Source organism: Corylus avellana, chromosome 8, assembly GCF_965113065.1.
Source record: "Corylus avellana chromosome 8, dhCorAvel1.hap1.2, whole genome shotgun sequence".
In the NCBI taxonomy this organism is placed as follows: domain Eukaryota; kingdom Viridiplantae; phylum Streptophyta; class Magnoliopsida; order Fagales; family Betulaceae; genus Corylus; species Corylus avellana.
In genome coordinates this window covers 2888913-2904976 of record NC_142497.1, presented here as the reverse complement: position 1 = coordinate 2904976, position 16064 = coordinate 2888913, and the positions used below count along the sequence as shown (strand labels likewise).

At 35.5% G+C, this 16064-nt stretch overlaps 1 protein-coding gene and 1 pseudogene across 1 annotated transcript; both read left to right on the top strand.

The window, feature by feature from the left end:
- The first annotated feature begins 124 nt into the window (after positions 1–124).
- Positions 125–7231, top strand: LOC132164719 (phytochromobilin:ferredoxin oxidoreductase, chloroplastic). Its single transcript, XM_059575270.2, has 8 exons — positions 125–496; positions 2404–2520; positions 3577–3671; positions 5622–5715; positions 5864–5995; positions 6149–6253; positions 6786–6836; positions 6928–7231. Exons 1-8 carry the CDS (start codon positions 290–292, stop codon positions 7108–7110), a joined length of 984 nt encoding a protein of 327 aa, XP_059431253.1. The 5' UTR covers positions 125–289; the 3' UTR covers positions 7111–7231.
- A 598-nt stretch (positions 7232–7829) lies between these two features.
- LOC132163867 (F-box protein At3g07870-like) lies at positions 7830–8988 on the top strand (annotated as a pseudogene).
- The last annotated feature ends 7076 nt before the right edge of the window (positions 8989–16064 follow it).

Below are 16064 nucleotides of genomic sequence, written 5' to 3'. Positions count from 1 at the left end.
CATTGCTCTCAAAGAGTCATGTGAAACCGTACTTTTGATTCTTGCTATGTAAAACTAAAAATAACGTAATCCAACCTCAACTATTTGTGGTAAAATGTCTGCTGATGTGGGCAGACAGAGCCACAGAGTTTGTGGTGTGGTCCTTTCAGGAAAGACAGCTTTAGTTGCGAACTCCAGAACCCAAAACCGAGAGACACAGAGAGAGAGAGAGAGAGAGAGCAACAATTTTGCCATTAATGGCGGTGTTGGTTGGGTTGCTTTCTCTTAGTGAGTGATAGTCTTTCTCTTAATGGAGTCCTGTTCTTCTCTGAGAAGCTTTAGCGCAACTCTAAAGCCTCCACTGATAAAGAATGCAAGAGTATTTGCTATCACTCACAGCAGTTGGAGGAGGAAAAGAGCTGCTTTTCAAGTTTCTGCAATTTCGTTCCAGAAATACATCCACTTCGCTGTAAATGAAACAAAGAGCCAAACCCAGTTGGTCCCTTCTCCTTTACAGGTATATATATGCATTGTACTGTCTCTAAGCTGACTGGGGTTACTTTAATTTAAACCCATTTGTTCCATTTTGCATTCAAGATCTTGCATGATTTAAGCTTTTTTCTTCTTCAACTTGTTGCTGCTTTGATGCTGGGTGATTTGTTGAATTTGAAGTGGCCTCTGCACTGGAGTGCTATATTGTGATAAGTTCTAAGAATTTGTCTGATAATTGATGCCATTTTTGTTTTTGGTGTCATCTTCTCCACATAAAAAGAGAAGTTAATGTTGCAATAACAAAAGAATTAGTTTTGTTTGATTAGGGACTCCATTTTTCCTAATTTTGACTCTTTTATTTATTTTCTTTCTTTTTTCCTCCCCTTTTTGGCTTAATAGAACACTAGTGTTGGGGATATTCCCATTGTCCGAGGATTTATAGATGAACGATCACCAATCCCTCCAACAGGTACCATCAATTGGGCATTGGCAGCATTCCTAAGAGTGAGATGGGCAGCAGTTTGGCTGATCGACTTTTATTTGCCTTATAGATTGGATTGGACAAAGGTTTTGGTGAAAGTAGTTTTTTTTGTAGACATATGCTTTCTCCATACAGAAAATTCTTCACAGAGATGTGCCTGTTTGATGAATAATATTGTTCAAATATTTAAGCTTATCTTGTTTGAATGGTTAAGCAAAATTGTATACATGATGTTTTTCAAACATGTCAGCAAATCGTGTCTAACCATTCCCTTGGATATAAGAATCCGCAAGGAGGAAGTAGAATTTTCGGATATGCGGGCTGCTTGATACTCTTGAGGCTACTATTAAAATCAATATTCTTATTATTATCTTTTTTGCTTCTCCCTATCTCTCTCTCTCTCTCTCTCTCTGAATACTGACTGCCCTTCTCCATTACCCCTGTCTTCTTTTGATGATACTTAGATTCTTGCTCAAAAGCTAGGGAAGAGTTTATTTATTTTATTTTTTTAATTTTATTTTTTTGTCTAGGGAAGAGTTTAGAATAACCTCCTGGGCATGAGGATAAACTGCTTAGCCCGTCAGGGGCGAAAGCTCCTAGGTTACCTGGTAACTGATTCTGGCAGGTGGGGTTAGTTATCCGTAGGAGTTTGATTAATGGTGAGGATTGTTGTACAGTATGCGTTTGCGACGCGCAATTAATCTGAGTAAAGTTCTCCTACGTTAAAAAAAAAAAAAAAAAAGTTTAGAATACTTATGCATCATCACTTTTGCAAACGGTACAGTGAAATTTTAAAAAATGTTGGTATTTGTGACATCAAATTTAATCATTTTATGCTCATTTAACAAATCAACAATTTAGATTAGATTTTTATGTATCCACATGCTTCTTCTTCTTGTTATTATCTTTTCTGAATTGTTGTAAAGAACCTTAGTATCTAGTTGTCCTAATCTTGTGAATAGTGAAGAGTGATCAATTCATTGGGGCTTGTAGTCTTACATGTCTGCTGATTTCTATATATTAGGAAATGGAATCAAGAATCTATCACATTCTTCATATCTATGTCCTTTATTATCAACTTATGGTCTTTATAACAAGTCATTTTTGTACATTGGTTCTACTTAACAATTTAAAAAATAGAAGAACTTCTTCCTACTTTTTTGTACGAGATAGTTAGAGTTTGTCAATACTTAAATTTTCACTGATATACTTGCAACTCCATGTTAGCCATTTCTTCAACTGATCACTTGTGATAATACATAATAAAATTTTGTAATTACTCCAGCTGCTCCAAGTACTTAATGCTTCTACATATGTCGATATTTTACTCTATTTAGCTGCTGCAACTACCAATATGTTAAAGCTTTCAAAGAACAAGTAACTATTAATGTTTTAGTATTATTAACTTAGTAGGAAATATTCTGAGAATATTGATTTTTTTATGTCATCAGGAAAAATTTAATTCAATGAATTCCATAGATGGTAAATCAGAGCTTCAAATGTTATCATTCCAAGCTCCCAAGATTAGACTTCTGCGAAGTTTGTGCATTGAGACTGAAGCAATGCAGGTATCATTCTCTGTTATTCACGCTATTTACCTTGATATTGTAAGTTTTCAAATAGCTCATAGTCAGTTATCACTTCAATTCTTCTGAAATTATTTATTGTGAATAATAGAACTTGCCCTCATTTGGGCTTCTTGTAAGCTCTTACTGCCATTTAGTACAAGAAAATCTCTTGGATTTGGTGTTAGTATCAGCCACTTTAGGAATTGTGATATTTATTTGAATAAAAAAGGAAACCTACTTAAAGTCAATAGGAAGGCTGGTCAGTTTAGAGCTGCCTGTTGAGTGGGTGGATGACATCAGCACATAGTTTTTCAAGATAATTTAAATCTTCCTTATGATGATTTATGCTCTTCTTTATTATCTGGATGCAATTATCATATGGCATGGCATGGCTGCAAAAATTCATATATATGCAAATCCCTTGACCAAAGGCATCATGGTTAACTTAATCTTGTTATGCTGAGTTTCTTACATTCTTGGCACTATGGATGCACATAAAATTAGAAGTTAGATATGAACTCTAAAAGAAGTTGATAAGTATTTATGTTTTGTTGCCAATGAACTTTAGCTCAAGTTGCACCTCCTCCCTCCCCTTATAAGAATGGGGGTGATGGGTCTGTTTGTGGGTTCATATGCTCCTCCAAACCCCTTGTTTGTTGTAAAGAAAACTATTATCTGAAGATAGTTTGAGATATATTGACTGGGAAAACAATATCAGTACATAATTGATGGTATTCTCGGAGACTTTCCCAAAATCATTGCTAGAATTCTGACCTAGGATGAATTAACAAGGAAGAATAATTAATGGAACAAGTTGATGTAGGGGAAAAAGGAAAATGCAATAAGAAATTCTGATTTCCCTCATCTGATATTGGCTGGTGTGATCTTGATTCTTGCGTGGGTCCATATGTTCAACGTGAAGAAGTTTGGAAGCCTCAAGCTGCAGGGTTTCTCTTCAAACCTTGTGCTTTATCAATATATTTTCTTCTAATGTATTGGCCAATATATATATATTTTTTTCTGTCTACTAACTCTGTTTTGAAAATTCATATGCAGGTGTTAGATTTTACTGTCTTTCCAGAACCAGAATTTGATGTACCCATATTTTGTGCCAACTTTTTTGCCACCACCAGCATAAACATAGTGGTCTTGTAAGCTCTCTCCTTTCTTTAAATTTTGGACATCTGAGAAACAGAATTTTTCGTTTACTACTACAACTACGGCAAAAAAAAAATCTTAAACTTTTCTCCCTTTTTTCTTTTCTTCTTGAATGGGAAAACATGCTGCCCTCCAATCTGTTCTTAGAAGGTTTGATAAGAACTTTTTAAATGTTCAAGGAGAACTCATTCCTAGAGTGAAATTCTTCTCATTGGAAATGCTTGAGCAGTGCAAATTTTTCCTATTCATGAAATTTCCAAAAGGTGATAAGGTTTTTCATTGCTTTGACAACATTAAGTAGAATCTTTTACATGTAATTTCTTATAATTCCCAACCCTTAGAGCATGTATGGACATATAGACCTCTGTAATCACATATGTATGTATATATGTAGATCTGGATACAATTCATGCTCATTTGTGTCTGGCTTAACATTTTCATCATTGTAGGGTCTACCTACCCAGCTCTTGTGCAAAAACTCCAAACCTCTAATTGTAGTTAGGAAAGATGGATCATCTCTCTCAGCAAGCATAGTGATCCCCTTGCTAGTGCTTCTATTGTAAGAGATCACTTCTTCCTAACTAGCAAAAGATTTCACTTGATTTATGCAATGACTCATTTAATTTTTTTTTTTTTTTTTCCCTCTAGTTTTATATATTACTAAAGATGTCACCAAGAACAGTTCTGATGGGTAATCTTATCCACTATCAGAAATTTCGATAATACAGGGTCTCACTGGTTGTTTGATTATAGTTTGTGGTACTTCATGCAACTATCTAATAATAAACGATTTTAAACATTCATTCTCTAGGGCAACCTAATGAGTAAATTTGTATTACTCTTACATCCTTACCTTGAAAAGGATTGATGCTAATTTGTACAATTTTCCTTGTCTGCAACATCCATGGTTAGATTCTTTAATGGGAACATTTTCATCAAGCATTTCTACTTGTTTCTGGCTATTCTTTTCATATTTTTTTCTTAGTTTTGACCAATTATGATTCCTTGACATTTAAGTGTCCGCGCCTTCTGGTTTTATCTTGTTTTGGTATTTTTGTTTATTTATTTATTTGACTTTTCCTCCGTTTTTTTCTGCTCTTTTAATTTGTGAAGAAGTCATGGGCAATGGTAACTAGTTTTTAATGATTTTTCTAGATATCAACCGTAGCTGTATAGAATGTTTCTGGTATTTCAACTGAAATTCAGATTGAAGGTTTCAATCTTAAATAACCTGGATTTTGGTTGATATTTATATTTAAATTATTGAGAAAGGTGAGAGGGCTGCTGAGACTGTATTCTTCCATATTCAGTTCGACATACTATGCAAGGCTTCCCCATTAGTCGAAGTGGCTGTCCTAATTGTTTTTTATTTTAACTCCCTTGCTTTGGATGGATGGTACATCGTGATCCTGAGAAGGAAATTTCTCTTACTGCTACTTCCACCTCTCAGAAACTGCTCTATGGACTTGCAACCTTTTTTGGATTCTTTTAGCTCTGACAAGGCAGCATCTGTTGGACAGGGCAATCAGCTTAGGAAATGATACTATGCAATTCTATTGATTTCTTTAGCTTCTCTCTCTCTCTCTCTCTCACTCACTTGGAAAAAAGGTTTTGGGGTGGGGTGTTAACATGCATAGTTGTGTTTGTTTGAACAATTTGATCCCAGACTTCACTGAGATTTCGCAGACGAATGACTAAGAGTGCATACTACTTTTAACAGAAAATTTATGCTTTGCCACTTTCTCATTTAATTTGAGTGCATGTTTCTTCTTTTCCTTTTTTAGTTCTATGCTAGGCTGTCTGCATGTACCTGTGTGCATCTCATGTCAATGACTTTTTTTTTTTGCCTGAGCAAATGACTGGTTAGTTTATTCTTGTAAGCTGGAAACCAATATATGGGGAAGAATTAGGTCTTGATAAACTTTTAATTTGGCCATTTATAGGGACCTTAACCCTTTGCATGATGTCATCAGTCAAAGAGATTATAAGGAAAGATACTATAAAAGTTTGATGCCTCTTGGCCTAAAGTATGCTGAGGTAAGTGCATTGCCTATACTTGGACATTAAATAAATCCTGATCTTGTATATATATATACATAGGTATATGTGTGTGTACACGTGTGCACGTCTTTTTCGGCTAATCCTCCTAAGATCTATGACATGACTGAACACAGATTTCATGCAGCTTTTACCGTGGGGAGGAAAGCTTACGAGCGAGTCCCTAAAATTTTTCTCACCAATTGTGATATGGACTAGATTTACTCCAAGCGAACTCAAAAATGATGTTTTATATTCTGCATTCACGGATTATTACAAGGTATGGACTGATGAATTTTTGCATCCCGTTTTAAAGCGTGTTTGTGGTAATATTTCAACTGCTTCCTGTTAGTTGGAAGTGAGAATTAACATTCATTTGGTAGTTCCTAATTAAAGTGGATGACTGAAGATTGCAACACTGTTGCTCTTGCAGGCGTGGCTTAAGCTGATAAAACACGCAGTAGCAGAGACAGATGTGTCCCAAATTATGAGCAATCGTGAAGCACAACATAGATATCTAACATGGAGAGCAGAGAAGGTGATTAATTTCTTTCACAGTTCTTCTTTCATGCATGGCATCATTGCTAAACCTTTGTGATTGACTATTGGTTGTTCGGTTTTCCAAGTCACACAGAATGAGGGGAACAAACAAATGTTCCTTAACATTTCTCAGACATATTCCCTAGAGTATAATCCAAATGGTTGATACATTAGGGCATGCTGCTCTCAAAGTGTTCAGCGATAAGGGTCTTTAAGTTATAGAAACTACCTCTTGGGGTCACCTATTTGGTTGCATTTGCGCACGTAACACGCCTCGGCGTGTTAAGGCTAGGTTTGTTAACTAATGTCTCAGAGGCGCAAAAGGAACATAAGGAGTCACAAAGCTTTAAATGCAATTAAATGATAGTTTAAAATTTTAAATGCGGAAACCTAAGGTCAACATGGAAATTAAATGATACTCTGAATTAAAACTTCTTGTTCTTGTATATACCATGTTGAAATTCAGAGTTTTATGCCCAATCTGCTGCATTATCCCGACTTATTTGGTGCATCCAACATTTGGAAAGCAGGATCCAGGCCATGGAGTTCTGAAAAAGTTGATAGGGGAGACAATGGCAAAGGTATTTATTTATTTATTTCATGAAAATAATTTAATGTTTCTTCACCAATTAAACAATAATTGCAGCTAATTCTTACGTGTAATCTCCATAGGAGTTGCTGAGGAGCTTCCTCTTTAATGGAATTGATGAGCTAGGATGCAAAACATTCCTGGATTACTTTCCAGAGTACCGCTGTGAGGATGGGACAATCAATGAGAAGCGTAGCATTGTGGGGAAATCTTTTGAAAATCGCCCTTGGGATACAAAGGGGGAATTCATTGATATAAATTCTTGATGATATGTTTGTTTTCCCATCTGTTCCTTCCATTTTTGCTCTTTGGTAACATTTTTCTTGTTGGATTTGTACTAAAGATCTTGTATATTTTGCAGTATTATAGATGTGTATTTTTAATACCCTCCTTAGGGCATGTTTGAGATTGTGTTTGAAGAGCTTAAAAATGCTTTTAACATTCAAAAAAATCGTTTAAAGAAAAAAATATTCGTTTGGTAAAAAAATGAAAAGCACTTTTAAGGGTCCAAAATGGTTAAAACGTATTTTTGGCAAAAGTTTAAAAATAAAGCTTTTGCCCAAAAATTCTTTTTGACTTGTTTCTATTTGGAATTGCATTTGAAGGGCTTAAAAGTGCTTTTAACACTCAAAAAGTTCATTTGAAGAAAAAAGTACTCGTTTGGTAAAAAAAAAGTAAAAACATTTTTAAGGGTCCAAAAAAGCCTAAAAATAGTTAAAATGTACTTTTGACAAAAGCTTAAAAATAAAGCTTTTGCCCAAAAGCTGTTTATGACTCTTAAAAGCTCTATTTTTCAAATGCAATTCTAAATTGACTCTTGCAACGCTGATACGTTACTCCCGCGTGTGTGTGTATATATATATATATATATATATATATATATATATATATATACACTAGTAACGTATCCAGCCCAGAATTACACCCTAGAAAGTATCAACGCAGCCTGAAAAGCGACGGCTTCTGGGCAAAACAAGCTACCATGGGGATGGCGGCGAAGCAAAAGCAGTTTCCGTTGGATGTACTGTTCGACATCTTTTCCCGGCTACCCATCAAGACACTCTTGCGCTTCAGGTGTGTCTCTCCGCTGTGGTGCACCATCATCGACGATCCAGACCTTGCTAGCACGCACCGACTCCGACGCGTTGAAGAACCCAAAATTCTACTTCTTGAAGCCACGCACAAACCGCTAGACCTGGTGTTTCGAGAAGATAGGAGTGGGCTCTTAAGGTTTGTAAGTGGCAAAGCAGCGTATTCTCTTGAGGGCTGCTGCAATGGGTTGCTTTGCTTCACAAGACCTTTCTGGTATTATAACCATAGCCCTTTGTTTTTGGTTAATCCTCAAAGGCAACAAGTTGTAGAGTTGCAACGTCCCCCTTGCAAAGGCGCCCCGTGGCCTCCAGTGCATGATACAGTGTGCAGTTGTAGTTATGGTTTGGGGTTTGATTGTTCAACAAATACGTACAAGATTGTTGGAGTTTTTTTCAATGGAAAAAATGCAGGCGATGATGATGATGATTTATGTGCCCAAGTGTACACTCTTGGAAGAGGTCGATCCTCATGGAGAGCCGTTAAAGGTCCTTCTAAAACCACAATTAGGAATCGTAAGTGTATCCATGGAAGGCCTGTATATGCATGTGGAGCACTTCATTGGCTTGTTATGCATATACATAATAATGGGGTTCATCTTCAATACAAGATTGTTTATTTTGATGTTGGAAAGGAGGAATTTGGGTTGATTTATCCACCCAGATTTCAGTCTAATTAAGTCCTGTCATTTAGTTGATCTCGGAGGAGACTTGGCAATGGCCGTTGTTGGTGGATCATATTATTATAAGGAAATCGAGATATGTGTAATGAAGGAATATGATCAAGAGAAAGAGTGGGTCAAAGAATACACGATCTGTCTTGCAGATCTGCAAGAGATGCATCAAGAGATAAGAGGTGATAACTTTAAAGTTATAGGGCTATTTAAAGATAGTGAAATACTAGTGGAGGTGACCAACGAAAACTTTCTCTTCTATAATACAAAGACTGGCCTGCTAAAGTACAAGCGCCACTATATTCCAAGGCTCGATTATGACACAGAAATCCTATGTCACATGGGTACCCTACTATCAATTGCTCTGTTTCGGGAAGAGTAATACATATATGGTTCAAGTCTTTGTTTGTTTCTTTTTGGTGTGGTGTTTCCCATCGTCAAATTTCGTCAATTGGCACCCTTTTGAATAAAACAGAAGAGATGTCAATTTGCTTTCTTGTACGTGCATGGTTCATTTGTAATTTTAAGGATTTATGAAAATAATTCTAAGAAACATCAATTAATCATTAATTCATGTAATTTTGACTAATGACTAACACTTTCTCTGAGTTACAAATTGTAATTTTCTTCTTTGTTATAGTAAACAATTGCCAATTTTGATCCTAATGTTGTTTTATTTATTTTAAATACCCTAATCCATCGTCAAGTTTATTCCATCTCCCTCTTTCACTATTTCCATGTGTTTCTTCTTGTGTTCCACATATCCATGTTGTTAATGATTTATGAGTTATCATTCACATTTTCAAAAGTCTAACCTTGGAGCTATTTCCTACCTTAAATCCGATTAGACTTGAAAACTTTTCTCAACCCCACTTGATATTCTTTCATATAATCCCACCCCTTACACTCCGCAAGGATTATTAGAATATTACCCTTTCCATGATCTTTCATATTTAGCGTTTACCATCACTCGATCTCCACCAAGCCTCTTTCTTAAGCCTATAGCGCCAAAGCCATTAAGTAAGAGAACACGATTGAAGCTCAACAAGTTCATATCCCCTAACCCTCCCTTACATATCGGCAAACAAACTCTAGACCAGCTAAACAAGTGATATTATAACTCTCGTATACCCCCTCTTTAAAAAATTACGTTGTAGCTTCTCAAAACAATCACCTTCGACCTTTTTTCTTTTTTCTTTTTTTTTTTTTCAAAATGGAAACAAAGAACTAATCTTAATTTATTGACAGTATGCGGTGCTTTTTCTTGGCTCTTCACATCCATTAGGGAGGGCAAAACCTGCTCAAACTCGCCCTACCTGATACCCCCGATCTGGCCTTGCTTGAAAAAGGACAGTGATTCTTTTGTAATTCTGACATGTATGTGTTGGAATTTAGTAATAATTTTTAAAGTTATCGAGTTTTTGACCTGCCTTGCCCCCGAAAAAACAAGCCATATAAAAACAATCTTTCTACCATAAACCCCAACCTATCTTTTCATTTCATTAATTGGCTTCACTCAAGCAGTGCCTCTTCCTTCCTCATGCTCCACCTGATGTCAATTACCCTTCACCACACTTCATTGGCTCCGAATTCAGGAAGAAATGAAATAACAAATAAAGAAGAGAAATATTCTAGTTGCCCCAAATAAGCAAATAGAAAAATAACTCTAAAAGACTAAAATTTAATTCACAATAATACAAACGTAACTTTAGGGATATTTGTATTATTAGAAAAAAAGAAAAGAAAAGAAGTAAATATAAAAATATCCTTAAAGTTGAGGAGAAAGTAATAATATATTATTCTAAAAATAACATTCAAATATTACGTTCAATTCTTTCCATTCTTGTGCTGATATTCACTGTTGCGTAGTCATACTAAGTAATTAATGGCATTGTTATTAATATGAACAATCATGATAGTTTATGAGGATGTTGTTGATAATTAAACCTTAGGAATTTTTAGGCCACTGATGTCAAAGAAAAATGGGTTTGGGCTTAGCTTTATGTTGAATATGGTTTTGCTATTCCGCTGTGTTAAAATATCATAATTCTTTTGGGGCAAACTTGTAAAAGGTAATAGCATACTTCACTGGTCATTAGCCAATATTCTTTGAATTATTCCCCACTTAAATACATGATAAGCAAATATAAGAAAATAACGAAGGTAACAAGTCCAACTCCATTAGGAATCCGTCCTATAAATGAATCCAAATTGATAAGTCAAACTCCTTCATGATCGAAAACACAGAGTAATGGCCTATTTGAGATTGCGTTAAAGAGCTTAAAAAGCATATTTAGTACCTAAAAAACCGTGCCAAACAAAAATTGACATGTTCGGTAAAAATTTCCAAAAGTACTATAAAAATGGCCAAAAAACGTTTTTTTTTTTAACTTAAAAGCTATATTTTTCTAACGCAATCACAAATATGCTTTAAAAATGGCTAAAATGCACTTTTGTCAAAAGCTTAAAAATGATTTTTTTTTTTTCTCAAAAGCGTTTTTTTTTTACTTGAAAGCTCTATTTTTCAAACGAAATCCCATGTTTGAGATTGCATTAAAGAGCTTAAAAAGTACCTTTAGTACCTAAAAAGTTGTACCAAACAAGAGCGTGTAAAACATAAAATGGACATAACATACTATAACTTCCAGATCTTAACTATCATGAATTTCACAATAAATTGATAAAAGAAAACATACCAGAATCCATTTCTTCTTTAATTCTTCTTTAAAAGCCTAAACACCAGAAATTGGTTTCTCTCGCTTGACCCACTTAAGGTACACGACGATGATGGAAATTGCGTACATTTATAGGGTAAAGAGAGGACCGGTTTCCTTTATTCCTTTATAACTCAACTTCCCATCAAAGTAAGAGTTAATTCAATAGGAAACCACTTCTCTTAATTAATTAACCAACAGTTTATTAAGGATTATGATTAAATAATTTCATAACTTAAGGAGTTTAATAAATACTCATATATGCCATGTCATGTGGGACATTAAATTCTTACATTCTCCCACTTGGCCCATATGACTAATATTGTTTTAGACTCAATGAGGTTAACATTAAGTGCGCAAAAAATCTAATCCATCCTTACTTTAATTTGGTCATCATAAATACCACAATCAAACAACCTACTAGTGTGAGTCATGGCGGTTGTACATCAAAAGGCGACATAGTCCCTTCCATGTACCACAACACTAGTAACCTGTTCAATCATGGTTCATAAATGAGAAGTGTCTAAAAATGGTCCACAAAAATGTCTTTGTTCAAAGACTATCCCTGTTGTTATTCATCCAATCTTATATGTACGTACAAAATGGAAAACAGGAAAATCAGAAACATATTTAATGAGATCTCAAAAATGTCTAATAACATAAACAAACATTATGCAATCCATAAACATTATGGGCACAACGGGTTACAATTAAGACTCTTTATGTTAACATGTTCCTTAAATGTCTTTGGTGGTAACCCTTTTGTTAATGGATCTGCAATCATGAGCTCTGTATTAATATGTTCTATAGACACTCTTTGTTTCTGAACTTCCTCCTTAACGACAAAATATTTAATCTCCATATGTTTAGCACCATTAGAATATATGTCGTTCTTGGAGAAAAACACAGCTGCAGAATTATCACAATAAATTTTCAGTGGCTTGGCAATAGTGTCGACAATTCCAAGTCCCGAAATAAAGTTCCGCAACCATAAGCCATGAATAGTGGCCTCAAAGCATGCCACAAATTCAGCTTCCATTGTGGATGAAGCAATGATGGTCTGTTTTGCACTTTTCCATGAGATTGCTCCTCCGGCTAACAAAAATAGATAACCACAAGTTGATTTTCTACTATCAACACATCCGGCAAAGTCTGAATCGGAGTAGCCAATCACCTCTAAGTGATTAGACCTCTTAAAAGTGAGCATGTAATCTTTTGTTCCTCGTAAGTACCTCATCACTTTCTTTGCAGCTTTCCAATGATCCATTCCAGGATTGCTTTGGTATCTTCCCAGCATACCAACTGCAAAACTGATGTCTGGCCTAGTGCATGTCTGTGCATACATTAAGCTTCCTACCGCTGAAGCATAAGGAATTCTTTCCATTTGTTTACGTTCCCATTCGTTCTGTGGACATTGCATGAGACTAAACTTATCCCCTTTTTGAATTGGAGCAACACTAGTTGAACAGTTCTCCATGCCAAATCTCTTTAAAACTCTTTCAATATATTGTTTTTGAGACAACCCTAACAATCCACGTGATCGATCTCGGAATATTTCTATTCCTATCACATAGGTTGCCTCACCCATATCTTTCATTTCAAAGTTCTTAGAGAGAAATTCATTGGTTTCATGCAATAAACCAAGATCATTACTAGCAAGCAATATGTCGTTAACATATAGAATTAGGAACATAAACTTGCTCCCACTAACCTTCAAGTATATACACCGATCAACAGTGTTTTCCTTAAAACCGAAGGAAGTAATGGTATCATTGAACTTAAGATACCATTGTCTGGAAGCTTGTTTAAGTCCATATATTGACTTATTTAATTTGCAAACCATGTGCTCTTTTTCCTTTATTAAGAAACCTTCAGGTTGGTCCATATAGACTTCCTCCTCTAAACTCCCATTCAAAAATGCAGTTTTCACATCCATTTGATGCAACTCTAAATCATAATGAGCTACCAAAGCCATAATGATTCTAAGTGAATCCTTCTTAGACACAGGAGAGAATGTCTCCTTATAATCAATGCCTCCTTTCTGAGTAAAACCTTTGGCCACAAACCTGGCTTTATATCGTTCAATATTGCCATGTGAGTCGCACTTGGTCTTGAAGGCCCATTTACACCCGACTGTCTTAAATCCTTCAAGCAATTCAACGAGATCCCAGACTTTATTTTGGTCCATTGATTTCAACTCATCATTCATGGCATCAATCCATTTAACAGAATCATTACTTTCAATGGCTTGTGAAAATGAAACCGGATCCTTACTTGTCCCTATATCAAAATTCGATTCTTATAAATAAACAACATAATCACCTGAAATAGCGGATCTTCGTTTTCTCTGAGACCTTCTTAATGCTATTCCTTGTGATTCTTCTATAATTGGTTCATTGGTGATAATCTCATCATGGAGTGATTGATCAATAACTTGTTGTTCAACATTGTCAAATGATTGTACAACTATAGGAACAACAGCTTCTTTAGAAGTTATGGGTAGTGGGACTTTTACCTTAACTTCTTGAATAACCACATTTTGTGATTTATCACTCCCACTGATTTCACCATTCTCAAGGAATCTGGCATTACCGGTTTCAACAATTTTCGTACTATGTGTAGGACAGTAAAACCTATACCCTTTGGATTTTTCTGGATAACCAATAAAGTAACCACTAATGGTTTTCAAATCCAATTTCTTTTCATGTGGATTGTAAATTCTAGCCTCCGCAGGACAACCCCAAACATGCAGGTGTCTTAAACTTGGTTTCCTTCCAGTCCACAGTTCAAAAGGAGTATTTGGAACTGCTTTAGAAAGGACTTTATTCAATAAATATACAGCGGTTTTAAGGGCTTCCATCCACAATGAAAGTAACCACTAATGGTTTTCAAATCCAATTTCTTTTCATGTGGATTGTAAATTCTAGCCTCCGCAGGACAACCCCAAACATGCAGGTGTCTTAAACTTGGTTTCTTTCCAGTCCACAGTTCAAAAGGAGTATTTGGAACTGCTTTAGAAAGGACTCTATTCAATAAATATACAGCGGTTTTAAGGGCTTCCATCCACAATGAAATGAGTAAAGAGGAATTACTTAACATACTCCTAACCATATCCATTAGAGTACGATTACGCCTTTCAGCTACTCCATTCTGCTGAGGCATACCTGGCATAGTGTATTGTGCACAAATGCCATGCTTTTCAAGGAGTTTAGCAAATGGGCCAGGGCATTGACACAATCCATCATACCTTCCATAATACTCGCCACCTCTGTCTGATCTGACAACTTTCACTTTTCTATCTAATTGTCTTTCAACCTCAGTAATGTATACCTCCAAAGCATTTACTGGTTGAGATTTTTCATGCAACAAATAGATATAACAATAACGTGAAAAATCATCAATAAAGGTGATAAAATATTTTTCTCTACTAAAAGATGGTGAGTCAAAAGGTCCACAAATGTCTGTATGGACAATTTCAAGAAGTCCTCCACTTCTTGTAGCACCTTTCTTTGTGTGTTTGGTTTGTTTTCCCTTAATACAATCCACACACACACCAAAATCAGAAAAATCTAGATTCAGAAGAATCTCATCTTTTACTAATCTTTCTCTGGATATATGACCCAGTCTTTTGTGCCACAAGATGGAAGAATTTTTATTAATCAGGCTACGTTTAGTTCCAACATTATGATGCAGAGTTAGAAGGCTTTCAGCAAAATGGCTATTAAGATTCAATTTATAAAGACCATCACATAGATTCCCTGAACCAACAAAAGAGGTGTTTTTAAATAAATTGAATGTTTTATTGCGGAATGTAAAGGAATAACCATCAAGATCAAGTTTAGATAAAGAAACCAAATTTCGAGAAATAGAAGGAACATAAAGAGTCTGAAACAAATCTAGATAACAACCAGTATCTAGAAACAAACGAAAGGTTCCGATGGCAACAACTTGAACTTTAACCCCATTTCCCATGACTATGAAATTTTCATTTGGGTTTAAATTATAGATTGTAAGGAAGCCCTGTATCGAATTAGAAACATGAACAGTAGAACCTGAGTCAATCCACCAAGTATTGGAAGGAACAACAGTAAGATTTGATTCGAAACATACGCAAGCTAAAGGCTTACCTTTCTTTTCGAACCATGCCTTACGTTTGAGGCAATCTTTCTGAACATGCCCAAACTTTCTGCAGAAATGGCACTTAACACTGTTTAGTCCCTTTTGATGAACCTCAATTACTTGAGGAGGTCCATTAACTTTAGGTGACTCTATCTTTTGCCCTTCTTAGGCTTCTTCCACTTCTTTTTGGCTCCATGACTTACAAGACGAACAGAATGATATCTTTATTGCTTAAGCCTTGTCTCTTCTTGAACAAGCATACTGGCCAATTCATTTACATTCCACTTATCTTTAATAGTGTTGTAATGAATTTGAAATGACCCATATTGAGAAGGCAAGGAATTCAAGATAAATTGCACAAGAAAAAATCCATCCACATTCATCCCAAGAGCTTTTAATTTAGCAGCTCAATTTGTCATTTCAAGGATATGCTCATGCATCCCACGTGTACCATCAAATTTCATGGTGGTAAGTTCAGCCATCAATGTCCCAGCAAGAGACTTGTCAGCTGAATGGAAACGTTCTTCCACAGTTGTAAAGAATTCTTTAGCACTATCACATTTAGGAAGTGTTGACTTAATATTATTCGTTATGCTCATTCGCATAAACATAATGCTCAATCTGT